The following is a 14018-nucleotide window of genomic DNA, read 5'->3' on the forward strand; positions in this document are numbered from 1 at the left end:
CTTACTGGAAGCAGGAATTCAGTCTGACTGCTGCTTGGACTTCTCTCCTCTGCTCTGCTCTTTGCCTTCCCTTTTTCTCTGCTTTTGCTGGTGGGGGAAATAAGGAAAAAAGGGGAGCTGGTGTGCTACAGCTAGCAAATGTTATCTCCTGAAATAAAACATCGCCCCTTCTGGCAGTGAAGATGCTCTCTCAGGGGAAAATAGCCCAAATTTCTGGAGGCCTGGTTTTTAAAGCCTCCCAACTCAGCGCTGCGTCTGCCTGCTCCCTCCCTCCCAGAGATTTCTGAGAAATTGGGTGTGCAGATTCCTCCCAAGAGTGAGCACTAAAGCCAGGATGGCTCTGTGTCTGCGAGAACATCTGGCCAATAAAGGGGGAACAAATGAAGCAGAGCAGATGGTGAGAGAAAACACCCCCATCGCTCCTTGTGAGCAGCCTGCGAGTGAGAGGAGTGGAGGACAGTCCTGGGGTGGCTTCATTTTGTGAGCGAGCTGTGCTCATGGGTGCTTGCGAACGCTCCTGGAAGGAGGACAGCAGGGTGCCAGTCCAGAAGTATGGAGAGCAGAGTTAAAAGGAGCTGAGTTGGGTTTTTTTTTGTCCAGCACTTTAGGTGTTGGGATGTAGCTGGATGGAAGCTGAGACAATTCTGGGCTCTGGCTGCCATGAAGCAGCACTGGGTTTTGGATGTTGAGCTCTCTCCTTGAGATTCTGTGCACTGGAGGCTTGTCAGAGGTTGTGGTTGTGTGAGGCTCCGAGGTCGGTGTGGAAGCCACTTTTGTCTGGCTGAAACCCTTGCAGATGTTCCCAGCTGAAGGGAGGAGATGCTACAGTATGCCCAGTGACTTTGGGAGATTCCCTTTGGACTCAATTCTCCATGTTGATTCCCTACTGCTTTCCATCCTTTCTGCTTTTCCAGGGATTTTTGGGTTGCAGGGGGTTAGGATTTGAGGCATCTGGAGTTTGTTTGCTCGCTGGAGTTCCCTGCATGGCTCTGGGACTGCGTCACTGGTAACGCCAGGGCCCCCGCCTGGGGAAGGCAATGCCGTGTGCCGTGGGTGCGCGCTTCTGAAGGAGCGGTGGGGCAGGTTTGGGCTATGTGGACTCGGCAGGCAGGAGTGGGAGCTGCTCCATCGATGGGAACTGATGCTGTCCCACCCCGTTTTAAAAGAAACGCGTTTGCAGTGCCCATGGCTGTGGCCTGTGTGTATCAGATAAGCTCCTACCTCTCAAATCCAGGCGCGTTCCCAAAGTCAGCTGTTGCTCGTCCGATGCCTTTCCCTGCTCTGCTCCCGGCCCTTCTTCTTCTGTCGGTGTCTTTGCCATTTGTCCAAGGCCAAGGATACGCAGGGTGCAGGGGGACGACCGGCAGCAGCCTTCAGCAGGAAATTCAGCAGGAAAAAAATCTCTTGTGGAGCAGAGTTGGATCCTGCCGCTCTTACTTCCCCTGTAACTTCTTGTTCTGCTTCCTCGCCGACGCTCAGCCACCGCAGCCATGTGGGAGGGAAAGCACAGTCCTGGTTCAGGAGATAACAATCCCTGGGGATTTTACTGCCGATCTTCCAAGGGGCAAGGGAGACAGTGTGACGCTGTTGAGCTTTGCCTGCATTCTGAACAGCTAAGTGAATTTGGCCTTATCCTGGTCATGCTGCTTGCCGTCACTCTGCTGTGCACCCCAACCTTTCGGGAGGTTTGTAGCCCCAAAGTTGGGCTGGCGTGCTGGAGTGGGAGCCAAGCTATGTCCCAGTCCCAGGGCACAGCTTGGCTCCCATTGGGAACACAAAAGCTATTTTGCTTGTGAGCTCACTCACATGCTGCATCCCAGGCTCCATGTCCTCCCTCCTCATGATCTGCCTTAAGCACTTTTTTTTTTTAATTTACATTTTTATTCCAGAAGGCGATCTGATTGTTTTATCTCCTTGGAAAAGAGAGGCTGGGGCTCCTGGGGGAAGAGTGTAAAATCCTTACAGTACCTCTTCAGCAGTCACAGTTGGGCTTGGTGGCTGTCACCTCATCAAACCTTGCCTCCCTTATGTGATGCCGTCCCAAATACCGCACCTTGGGATGAGCTGTCGACCTGCCACCGCTGTGGGGTCAAACTGGTGTGTGGGCATCCCTCGGGACCTTCAGTGCCTGCTGTGGCACCCTGGCTGCAAGAGAAATGCAGATTTTGCAGGGGGAGGAGAGGAAAGGGATGGTAACATTGGGTGCACGCGGATGCTGATGCCCCAGCCCTGTTCTCGGTGGGAGTCAGAGGCTTCTCTGGCCCCGGCACAGCCGTGAGGTGATGGGCGAAAGGCACCGACCCTGCCGGGGAAGATGCCCCATGGCCTGACAGTCCCTCAAGCTCTAGAAATCAAATTGCAAACTCTTTGCTCCAGAGGAGAAATTGGGCAGCCTGGTAGAACTTGTGACGACCTCCCTGTCCCGTAGGTCCTGGCGAAGGATCAGTGTTTGGAAGGAGCCCGGGGTGGAAATGCTGAAGTTTCCCCCCGCTGCCGCCTTCCTCTCCCCTCCCCGCTGTGTTGGTCTAAATGATCTTTCTATGAAGCCCTGTAGATGTCAAAAGTAATTATGGAGTGTGATTAGTCCTCTGTGGGTGCTTGCTTTCTTTTCTCCTCCTTTCTCTTTTGCTATCCCCTTCTCCACTCTTTCTTTTTTGGCTCAGTGGAAAAGGTGAGGACAAAGAATTGCCGCTTGCTTGGACTCATGATGTATCTGTGACTGCGCTATTAGCTGTCTCCTCTTTCCTCCCCAAATGGATATAATTTTTAAGGTGTGGAATACCCTTCTTGATAAGTAGGTTTTAAAAAAAAAAATGCACAATGTGATACTGTTTCATAGTTTCTAGGTGGTTGTATAAAGCAAAGTTACTGTGATTGTGTTTTTCAAAGGAAAAAGTGATTGGTTACAAAATCTGTCCTTTTTTGATTATTACAAGCTCTTTGTTTTCCAATGATCTGATGGCTCTTTTGTCCCCGGTCTGCGTGTCTTTCTTCCCACATCCCACCCCTGCTGCTGCACCCAGCTGCGAAGCATTTGCTTCCACTGGTCCGTAAAACACCGCTGCCTTTGCACCCTTGGGAGCTGTGGGCTGTCGCTGGGGGCCGCCCGTGTCCCGGGAGGTGATGGAGGTGCTTGGAGGAGGGAGATGTTTGGGAAAGGGTTGGAGGTGGGCAGGAGGGGTTCACGGGAAGGCCTCAAACCCATCACACAGAGGGCGATGCTGGAGGAAACCTTGTGCACAGACTGTGCTGCACCGGCTCAAAGCTCCTGGTCCTTCTGGGAGCCTTTGGTTGCCTCTCTCCAGCTCGTCTCGGGTCCAAGGTGCCGTCTTGCCTGCACGGTGGGTGACCAGAGGCTGAGCAGCCCAACCCTGGGTTGTCTGGGGTCTGTGCTTTCATTTTGCTCTCTTTAATCCCTTCATCGTCTCATGCAATCAATCTGCCCTCCAGAAGAGAGCCCGGCGCCTTGAAATTACTCTAAGCCTGTTGCTGCTCATGCCAGCCGCTTCCCGGAGGTTTAATACCCGCGCCCCGGGTGCTCCCTGCCCGGCTGCTGGCAGGAGCCCTGCTGCCCTTGCTCTGGCACCTCTCCAGGTGGTTTGTCCCCAGCGTAACTGGGACGACATCTCCTGGGCGCATTTTCCCAGGGCAGAGCAGGCGGGATGGCACAGAGGTAAGGATGGGTCTTGGCATCGTGGGGGACGTCAGACCTCAGGGCTGGGGTACGGGGCGAGGACGCTCTCTCTGCCCTGGGCTCTTCCACCCAAACCTGCCAGTGGTTCCCTCCGGCCTGGGAGCAGCCAGGGGGAAGATGTTCGGTCTGTCCCCCGTGGAGCATGGAGTCTGCCCAAGGGCTTCCTTCCCCACAGGGGCTCGGTTTTAGCTGTGGTGGGGGGCCCCAGGGCCGCTGGGCTGCTGGGGGATGTTTTAAGAAGATAAAAGTGACTTCTTGCTGCTCATGCTGGCAGGGGCCAGTGCGGCTGGAGCCGGGAGGATTAAAACAATTTCATAATCCTGGTGATTTCCTTTTGAGCGGGATTATGAAACCAATCACGAATATCAAAAGCTGCAGCTTAAAGCAGCAGCCGGAACGGAGCCGGGACGCCCATGGCCCCTGCAGCGCCCATCCTGCCCCCCGGGGACAGTGGCCCCAGTGCCTGCAGGTGAGTGGGACCCTCCTCCTGCGTGATGAGTTTTGTCGGGGCTCATGGGAGGAGAGTAGGGGCTGGGGGTTCAGTGTGGGTAGCTCTGCGGGGTGCATGTTCCACGCTGTTTTTGGGGATGATGAGACGTGGATTGGCTCCCACCATCCTTCCGCCTGAAGATGCTTGGCCTGGAGCCGTTGGCCTCGGCTTGCCGTGGGGTCCAGGCAGGATTTAGCCTCTGGGAAAGCAGGAAAATTTAGCACATCTGCAGGCGTGCGATGCTTGCAGGAGGGTGCCTGAAGCCGGAGAAAACACCCCCACCCCGGCGGGACCCCCCTCTGCATCCGTTTTGCCCTCCCACGGCCCCAGCCGCTGGAGCGGGGCAGACCCCCGGGGCACCCAGCGGCCCGGGGTGAGGTGACCCCCTCGGCGGGCCCAGGGAGGTGGGCTGGCTTCGCTCCCCGCTCGCCTCCCCAACCCTCAGCCCAGACAAAGGACATTCCTGAGAGCCGGCCAAGGCGGCCACGCTCCCCTCCGTCCCCTCCCAGGCTGTTGGGTTCCCCTCGAGTGGCGTCGCCCTTTGGGGCCACTCGCCAGCCGTGGCGGAGGCGAGAGGTTTGGCTTCGGGGCTAGCGCGGGACTTGGCTGGGTGCCCCGGCGTGGGGAGTGTGCGGAGGAGGAGGAGGAGGAGGCCCGGGCGGGAGGCAGGGCTGGCCATGGCCCCACAGCCCAGCCAAGCGGCTGAGCTCAGGCTTGGCTGAAGGGGCTGGGATTTGCTGGTTTGTCTTTTTTTTTTTTTTTTAATTTTTTTTTTCCCTTCCCTGCTTCCTTCCCTTCTTCCGCTTTCTTCTCCTTCTTCCCAGCCCTCTCCTGATGCTGCTCCGGGGGTAAGGACAGCCCTCGCCTCCCGCCCGCGCCCCATCCTGCTGCCGCTCTGCCCCGGGCAGGCGAGGGGCTGCCGTCCCCTGGGGGGGTGCTGGGGCCCGGGTGGGTGCCCCGGGGATGCTCCTGCAGCCTCGGCCGTCGGGGAGGCTCCTCGGGGGGTACCAGCGGGGATGGGATGGTCCCAGCGTGGTGCAGGGGGGCAGCGGCATCTGGGTGTCACCGGGAGCACAAGGCCAGCGCAGGACGGGTGACACGAGTGACCCCAGGGGGCCGGGGTGGAGCAGGGGGCTGGTGTCTGCCTGGTGGCACCTTCGGTGAGTCGCATCCGTGTGCGATGTCTGCTCTGGGGGTTTTGGGCCCCTGATTTGGGCTCAGAAAGTGCCAGTTCCCTCCAGGGCATCCTGCTTGGGTGCCCCAGGGTGCCCAAAACAGCACAGGCAGGCATCCGCTTTGGGGAACCACCGCTGCCCCGCTCCAGAGCGGTGCTGGCACGGGGTCAGTGCCGTGGGTGGGTGGCCTCGTGCTGCACCACGTCCTTGTCCCCTTCCCTATAGGGCTGTGCACCGTAGTGGCATCGCATGCCCCCCACCCCGCACCTCGGGGCAGGCAGGAGCGATGCTGCTTTTGCGGGAGGTGCCGAGGTGGGTGCTGGGGAGGAGGAGGGTGAGGGCAGCGCAGGGGCTCACCCACCCTCCCATGGGTTTTCTCCCCGCAGGGCGCATGGAAGGGGGCTCTCCACCTGAGACGCGGCGGGTGCCGCAGCCCCCCAAGCAGCACGGCCAAGCCCCTGTCCCACCAGAGCACCGCGAGGCTGCCTGCAGCCCCCATGCCATCCTGGAGAGCAAGGTGAAGGCGCTGAAGGAGAAGCGGGGGGCTGGCCGGACAGGGACCCCCACAGCCGCCCCCGAGTGCCCCTTGCCCAAGAAGCCCCGGCCTCGGCGGGGGAAGCCGGGGGCGGACGCGGTGACGGTGGAGCCGCGGGCTCAGCTCCGCACCTACCTGACGGACGGACTGCTGGACGGTGGGGACCCCGCGGCCAGCGGCCCCCCAGCACCCCGCACCGGCATCCCAGGGCTCTGGCGGGTGCCGGCACCCAGGGGAGATGTGCCGGGAGGCACCGAGCTTCCCCGGAATGCGGGCAGCGGGTCCTGGGGCTCTGCCTCCCGCCATGGGACAACCCCCATGGAAGAAGGGGCACGAACCCCACCACAGGACCCTGGGAGTCCCTCTGCGTCCCCTGCCGTGACGGTGGGCTGGGAGAGGCTCTCGCTGGCCGAGCGGGTGGAGAGGAACCGGCGGCTGCTGCAGGAGGTGCTGGGCCTGGCCGCGCCCGGTGCGTATTTCGAGCAGGCGGCGGCTGTTTCTCTAGAGCCAAGGGGAGCGGGAAAGAAAGATTTTGGGGTAAAGGGAGGTATGTGGTCATGTCCTCCATCCCCTCCAGCATCCCAGTGAGGAATTTCACTGCTAGAAGCAAGGGCAAGAAACCTACTTTTTGGGATGCTCGAGGTGTGCAGGCGTCACCTTCGCTCTGCAAGCTGCCACCAAAAAAGGGAATTAATTTCTCTTTTGAAAGTGTCTGTGCTAACGAACCCGCGGTCCCCATCCCCACGGGTGCACCCCACACCGGTGCTGTTACCCACATCCCGCTCCTCTGGGGCTTCACCAGAGATGAGCAGCTGGGGTAACCCCAAAAAGGGTGTTGGTTGGGATGGGCTGAGCCGTGGGGCTGGGGGTATGGGGGTGCTAACGAGGGGGGCCAGGGTGGGGGCTGCAGTCCGGCCGGGCTGATGTCTTTAAGGTCTGTCTTGTGTTTCAGAGGTGCCGGCGAGCGATGGGGACTGGGACTCGGGGGTCTCGCTGCAGGATGCTGAGGGCTCCAGGTGGGTCAGTCCCAGCGTGGCACAGACAGACGTTTCCCTTTTTCCCCCCTCCCCGGTATTTTAAATGCACCCCCCCAAAGCAGGGCTGCGGGGGCAGCCCTCCAGGGCGGCAGTCGATGGGTGCATGAGGACAGGCTCTGGTGATGTTTCGGGGCAGGAGGGTCAGGCCAAGCCGGGTGTTCGCGTGGTTTTTGGGCAGGGGGATCCCCTCCAGGCAGGAAGGGGAGAAGACAGGACAGAAATTTGCTCCAGGTGTTTAAGAGGATCGAGGTGGCAGGCGCGTGTAATCTTGTTGGACTAATGGTAAACCTTAGAGGTACGGACTAAAAATACGGAGGTGGGCCAGGTGGGTGAGCTGGGCGGCAGTGGGCTGGCTGGGGAACAGGGCCAGGGGCTCGGGGGCTGCGTGGGGGAAGCAAGTGAGTGGGGAAGACCCCCCCTGTGTTGGGGTTACTGGTTCTGCTCTGCTCCCGTGGCTGGGGTCGATCAGCAGTGGCTGGGTGTGAGGCAGAGCCAGGGATGCCGCTCTCCCTGTGAGCGGGGGCAACCAAAACCTGGGGGGAAGCCTGGACCACCCATGGGTCACCACGCACCCGCCCTCCTGCCGCGAAAAGGTTAAGGCCAGGCTCCCCGAAGTGACTGCCTGAGCTGATTAAAATAATCAGAGGGATTAGGGCCATGGCCAACCGGGAAGGCAGCACCAGAGCAGGGCTCTGTCCTTCCGTAGCCGATGGACTCCCCACCCCACAGCCGGAGGGGAGCTGGGCAAGACCCCCTGCGAGCAAGGGGAGGCAGGGGGGTCATCCCAAACCTACCTGTGTTCACAGCGCTGCGGGATGTACAGCAGCAGGGATCAAAGGCAGGGCCTGCCTCAGTTTCCCCATCCGCCTCCGGGATGCCCATGGTGCGGAGCGCTGCCTCAGCTGAGCTGACGCCTAAGGTGGAAGGGTGCTGAGCCTTCCCCCCAAAACATCACTGGTGTGGGGTGCAACCCCCCCCCCCGCCTGGCACCGGGCGGCTATGGGGGCTCCCGCCTGGGTCCCCGGCGTGGCAGCCAGCTTGTCTGTGAATGGAGGCCGAGCCCCGGTTTCTCTGGGCAGAGCAGCCTCGTCGTCACTGTTAAACCGCGTCTAATCCCTGTTATTTTTTCCTAATCCCCCTCCCCGCTGCGGGGCCGCAGGGCCTTTGTCCCCGGGCAGGAGCTCGAGCTGAGCCCGCGGCACGAGCAGGCCAAGCAGCTGCTGCAGCGCGCCCGCATGAAGGCTCGCACGAACCCCCTGCGCGCCAGCCACGACATCCTCCTCCTCCCCGCCGCCGTCCCGCACCCCAGGTCAGTGCCAGCCCCGCGGGCCGCATCCTGCTTCTCCCCCAGAGCCACCATTGTGCTCGCCGGGTGGGGGGGGTGTGTGTGTGTGTGTGGATTTGGCATGTGTGCAGAGCTCGCACACACATGTAGGCACATGTGCAGAGCACGCACACGCGTGTGCAGGGCTGGGCTCTGACCTGCTGTGTGCAGCCTTGTACCCTGTGTGAGCATCCCCCTGCTCGCCGGAGCATCCCCCTGCCTGGGCACGCGTGAGGTTTTTGCAACTTAATATTTGGGAGGGTTTAATTGTGTTTTATGATCACGTGGAGGCACTGACGGCGCGTTCCCGGCTGGCGGGGGTTGCGTTTCCCAGCTGCCGGGGAGGAGGCCCGGTGCCGTACCGAAGCGGCGGCTCTCCACGCGTGCCGGGTCACGTGCGATCCGGTGTTCCCGGACTGATTAACCACGCGCCTCAGGGCGAGGGCAAGGTGGCGGAGGTTGGGCGGCAGCCTCTCACCGTCGCAGCTTCAGGGGGCTGGAGGGGAGCAGGGCATGCGCTGCGGCGGGGCATCGGGTGGGCTTTCCTCCTGCCCCGTCCCACATCTTCTGTGCTGGGTTTTCCCCCTCCTGCCTGGCTTTCCTGAGGGAGCCCTGCAGCTGGTCCATGTCCGTCTGTCTGTCCCCGCGCCAGGGAGCCCAGCGGGAGGCCCAGCGTCGCCCTGCGGGACGGCGGGAGCCTGAGCGACTCATCGAGCGGGGAATCGAGCTGCGGGCGGCCGCGGCGGCCGCGGGGACCTTCCCCATCCCGCGTCCGCTTCGAGGACGAATCGGCCCGCGACGCCGAGGTGCGGTACCTGGAGCGGCTGCAGCTGCGGCACCGACGGGCGCTGGGCTCAGCGCTCTCCTCGCCGCAGCCGGGGGACAGGGCCGGCCAGCCCAAAGCCCGGAGCAGCGACCTCGTGGCCGGGGGCAAGTGCAGTGCCTGCGGCTCCTTCCTCGGTGCCACCGCTGGTCGCGGCACGGACACACCGGTGGCCACCAAGGTGGCCGAAAGTAGCCCTGCAGCACAAGGAAGCACCCCAGGGGATAGAGGGGGGCTGAGTGCTGCCCAGCCAGACCCCAAACCCAGGGCTCTGGGCCCCCGGGGGTCCCCGCTGTGGATCCTCCCCTCCCGGCAGCGCATCCACACCGAGAAGATCAAGGAGACGTACATCGGGGATATCACCTACATCGACGAGGTGGACTCGGCCCTGGAGAGCACTGACACCTCTGACGGCTGCCGGACGGACAGCGAGGAGGCAGGACCCCGCAGCCCCCACCCATGGGGGCACCGGGACACCCGGGCTCGCGGGCACAGGGCCCCGCATGCCACCCCGCGTGCCACCCCGCAGCCAGAGGAAAGGGCCGGGAAGGGGACGTGGACCGCCGGCAGCGATCGCTGCGCAGGGGACGGGGGCTCGGGTGGTGCCACAAGCCGGCCAGGGGCTGTTTGCCCCACGCCAGCAGCAAGAGCCGGCAGCCGGGAGGACGGAGACCCCCACCAGCATCCAAGGGGAAGTAAGGGGGTGGGAAACACCGCTCGTACCCCACAGCAGCCCAGTGAGCCCCTGGACCCCACCTCGCAGCCAGGGGCTGGCACCCCCATGCTGAGCACCCACCTCCCCGCTCCCCCTCCCACCAAAAAGGCCTGCTCCCAGGTGCCTTGCAGGAAAGCCCTCTTCTCCAGCGGCAGCCGCCGGGCGTCGAGCCAAGGAGCCCAGGGTCTGGAGCCCGATGCTGGGAGCACTGAGCCCTCCCAACCCGGGGGCAAGACGAGGCCGGGGGAGCGGCAGGGTCCCTGCAGCCCCAGGTGGCTCCCGGGGAGCCCCCTCCGTGCCTTGTCCACCAACAACTGCAACAACACCCGTGGGCAGGACCCTTCGGGGATGGGCGGAGGTAAGAGACCTGTGCAACGGGGGTACCTGGGGGGTCCCCAGCGAGGCGGGGATGCGATTGTCTTGCTGTGGTTGCAGGGCCACCGTCACAGCCTGTCACCAGTCCCATCATCCCTGCGTCCCAGGAGGCTGCCCGTCCCCTCGAGGAAGCTGCCGGAACGCCTGGACCGCAGCAGCAGCAGCACTCGGCCGGGAGCGCGGCACGTGGGTGAGTGAGAGCGAGGGGCCGCTGGCATCCTGTGCCACACGGCGGGTGCTGCGTCCCGCAGCATCCCTTGGCACAGCGGGACACTGCCAAGCTGAGCCCCCCAAGGCTTCCTGGTGCCTTTTGGCACTGGAAACCTCATTCCAGGGGTGACACTTTTCCATGCGTGTGTGTCCCAGTGGGTTTAGGGGAGCTGCGTTTCACCCTGCACCTGGTTCTGCACAGGGTGTTGCAGCAACGCAGCAGCGGGCAGCCTTGGGGGGGTTTCGCTCAGCACCAGATCTTCCCTTTTGGGGACAATCAGCTGCTACACGGGGGCTGCCTTGGGGCTCGCCAAACACAAACCCGCTGGACCTGCACCCAGGCGCAGCGGGTCTCAGCCTGGCAGGAGACTTTGGAGGCAGGATGTGATCCCTTCAGGCAGAGAGCAGGGGAGGTCTGAAGGGTCTTAAACCCCTGAAATTATGGGCGAAACGGGCAGGGAGTCCTTTGGGTCTTTGGTTGGTGAAGCCATCCCTTGCGTGCGCCGGGTTGCTGCTGCAGGGAGGTGGCTGTACCCCAATCTCACTGTGCACCCCGATCTCACCACGCTGCAGCTCTCCAGGCTGCGAAGGCGGGTGCAAGATGCACCCCCAGCCCCGAGCCAGTCACGCTCCCTGCCAGGCGCGTGGTGCCTGACCGTCATCCCTCTCCACCCAGGGAGCCGGGGCGGCCGGCGAGCCGCAAGGGCAGCAGCGCTTCGGCGTCGGGGCTGAAGAAGCTCCTGTGCAGCCTGAGCCAGAGCACCAAGCAGCGCCTAGGCCGCTTCCGCTGCTACAGCATGGAGCAGCTCCCGGCCCCCGGCGGCACCCCCCCGGACGGCCCTGGCATGAAGAAGTCTCCCTCCCTGCAGTCCCTGCGGCTGGTGAGCCAAAATGTACCCCCAGTGGGAATGGGGAGGGGGTCCTGCAGAAAAAGAGGGGTGCTGGGCTGGGGTGAAGCGGTCCTGAGCATCACTGTATGGTCTGGAGTGGAGTGGGGGGGCATGTTCCATCCCAAACCTGCCGGGTTTGAAAAGCCTGGAGCCAAATGAGAGCGGAAGGAAGAAGGGAGGGAGTAAGGAAAGTGAAAGAACAGATTTTGGCAGAGGAGATGGGGTAATTTCGTTTGGGGTCATGGCTCGTGTGTCCCAGCCAGCTGAGCAGCGAGGTGCCTCCCCGAGAAACCCCGCTCCCCAGGTGGGCATCCTGGCCTGGAGCGAGGGCTTATCCCTCCTCAGCAGTGGTTTGGGGAAGGCTCCGGCAGGGAAACGGGGGGTGGGGGATGTCCCCATGCCCCCTGCTCCCCCGGCATGTTGGTGAATGAAGGGCTGTGGTGCTGCACAGTGTTCACGGTCATCCCCATCTCAGCTGGACGCTTTTCCCCAGGTGTCACCCTTCTGCCAGCCCCAAAAAGCCGCCTCTGTCCAGAGCCTGCACCCCCTCCTGGGCAAGGGACGCCGCGCCAGTGCCTACCTCCTGCCCCAGACCGCGGCTGACGGGTAAGACAGGGCCCGGCACCTACCTGCCGTGCCCAGGAAGGCTGTTTTGGAGTGTTTGGCCACGGCTGGAAACCCCATCACCCAGTCCACGGTGGCTCTCCAGGGTCCCCGCTCACTGGGTCTCCCCTCTCCCCGCAGGAAGGGGGGCTCGGGGCCGCGGCGCTCCCTGAGCGTGGAGGACATCGGGGCACCTGACCGGCTGCGTGCAGTGGGGCGCGTGGTGGAGGTCTTCCCCGATGGCACCAGCCAACTGGAGCTGCAGCGGCCCCCCCATGGCGCCTTTGGGTTTTGTGTCACCTCTGGGCACGGCCGGCCTGACACAGGTACGCTGGGGTCATCCCAAAGCATCACAAACCTCACGGGGAGCACGGTATGGCCCCTCCGCGGAGGCTCTCTGCATGGGCCCAGTGCGCAGCCCCAGGGGCACAGCCCTGGCCATGGGGTGCAGGGTGAGATGAGGGGGCTCACCTACCCCCGTCCCTCTCCACAGGCATCTACGTGCAGGAGATGGTGGATGCCGGCACGGCCAAGCTGTACGCGGGGCTCCTGGGCGTGGGGGACGAGATCCTGCAGGTCAACGGAGCAGCTGTTTCGGGGCTGGGGCTGGCCCGCATCCGCGAGCTGCTGCTCCGGGCGGACACCCTGTCCCTCCGTGTGCTCAGGCACCGTCCGGCGCCCCGGTAGTGCCGGGAAGCCTGGCAGGAGGAGGACGATGTCCCGCTGCCGTCCCGGGATGTTGCAGGACGGTGTGGTGTGGACTGAGCTGCACCCTGCTCCAGTGCAATATTTGGCTCCCTGCTGCGGTGGGGGCAGGCAGGTTTCCCGGCCTCCTGGGAGGCAGAGTGGGAGCAAGGACCCCCCCAGACAGCATCCGGCATCTCCAGGAGCTGCCCCAAGTGTGGGGACAGGGGACAGCCCTGCCACAGGGTGTGCTCAGCTCGCTGGGCACTGGGGCGGCCAGTGTGGGGACGCCCCATCTCCGCATCCCCAGGAGCCGTGGAGTTCCCTGCCAGCGCTGGGAACCTGCGCCTGCAGGCTGGTGGGTTTCTTTTAAATTATTACAAACTGGGAGAAAAAAAAAAAAAAAAAGTAATAACGAAACACAGTGCCCGTGGCTTGTGAGTGGTACGGAGGGGCTGGGGTGATTGCTGGTGTGGGCTGGCCACGGGGACGGGACTTGCCCCAGCCCTGGGTCCTTGGGGTCACTGGTGGGTGCTGGAGCTGTGGATGGATCTGGGTGCTGGGGAGCATGTGGGTGCCTTCACGTGGGGCTCAGCCCCTCCTCCCAGGGCCAGTGCAACGGTGGTGGGTGGCTTGTCTGGGGCACGGAACGCACGTCTCCCCATTGCCACCCCCGGCAGCAGCCTGTGTTTTGGGGGAGGTCTCTGGATGGGCTCAGGGCCTTTGCTGCCTGGTTTCCCACGGCCCACTCACTCCAACACCCGCCTCCTGCCCGTGCTGTGGTGCTGGGGGCCCCTGGGCAGGCAGCTGGGGGGCTCAGCTGCCCACAGTGCTTCTTAACATCCCCCCTTCTCTGCTCTGGTGAGTGGCACGGTGGGCTGGGGGTGAGCATGGGACGACGGGGCTGCTCTCCTCTTCCTGCGAGCACTGCTGGGGACAGCGCTGGGAACGCGCCTGCAAGTATCCATCCCTAATTACAGAGGGGTCTGTGCTCCCGCTGCTGGTTTTGGGGTTTTCTTTTTTTTCCGGTCACGGAAGGGGAAACTTATGGCGTGGCGCCGGGGTGGCTGAGCAGGGATCAGCCTTGGCCGGCAAGCGGAGGAGGCCCCTGCACGGGGTGGGGAATGCGGCTCCCTCCCGCCGGCCGCCCTTCCTGCCCCTGCCATCCGGCGCAGCGGTAACGCCTGCCCTCTGCGTGGTGGTGCCCCCACGTCTGGGCAGCAGCTGCCCACAGCATCCCCCACATCTGGGCAGCAGCCACTTGCGGCACAGAGGCGACCCCAGAAACTGCAGCTGCCGCTTATGCCTTAAAAGCCAGCAGGGCAATGCCCGGCAGATGCTGGTGGGAGCTTTTCCTGCTACTGGTGCCAGGAGACCCCCCCCTCCCCTGCTTGTCCCCGAGCAAGGGTCACTGCGAGAACCGGTAATCTCTGCTGCACCACGCTGGGCAGCAGCAATGCATT

The 14018-nt window shown here is 63.0% G+C and overlaps 1 protein-coding gene across 2 annotated transcripts; it reads left to right on the plus strand.

The window, feature by feature from the left end:
* Positions 1–4114: 4114 nt before the first annotated feature.
* On the plus strand, positions 4115–12956 carry KIAA1614 (KIAA1614 ortholog). Of its 2 annotated transcripts, none has more exons than XM_086753740.1 (10): positions 4115–4163; positions 5746–6363; positions 6847–6910; positions 8091–8240; positions 8908–10151; positions 10229–10358; positions 11055–11259; positions 11762–11874; positions 12013–12197; positions 12365–12956. In XM_086753740.1, exons 2-10 carry the CDS (start codon positions 5751–5753, stop codon positions 12556–12558), a joined length of 2898 nt encoding a protein of 965 aa, XP_086609866.1. In that variant the 5' UTR covers positions 4115–4163; positions 5746–5750; the 3' UTR covers positions 12559–12956. The 2 variants fall into 2 exon arrangements, with proteins under 2 accessions (XP_086609866.1, XP_086609867.1); XM_086753741.1 differs by lacking the exon at positions 4115–4163 and adding an exon at positions 4994–5032.
* Positions 12957–14018: the final 1062 nt, after the last annotated feature.

This window comes from Chlamydotis macqueenii, chromosome 8 (genome assembly GCF_036417535.1).
Source record: "Chlamydotis macqueenii isolate bChlMac1 chromosome 8, bChlMac1.mat, whole genome shotgun sequence".
Classification (NCBI taxonomy): Eukaryota; Metazoa; Chordata; class Aves; order Otidiformes; family Otididae; genus Chlamydotis; species Chlamydotis macqueenii.

Excerpts from the sequence above, each read along its gene's own strand:
- KIAA1614 (XM_086753740.1), top strand. The coding sequence starts at position 5,751 with ATGGAAGGGGGCTCTCCACCTGAGACGCGGCGGGTGCCGCAGCCCCCC. Across the intron at positions 6,364-6,846 it reads GCTGGGCCTGGCCGCGCCCG|AGGTGCCGGCGAGCGATGGG; the intron begins GTGCGTATTTCG and ends CTTGTGTTTCAG. Across the intron at positions 11,260-11,761 it reads CCCTGCAGTCCCTGCGGCTG|GTGTCACCCTTCTGCCAGCC; the intron begins GTGAGCCAAAAT and ends GCTTTTCCCCAG.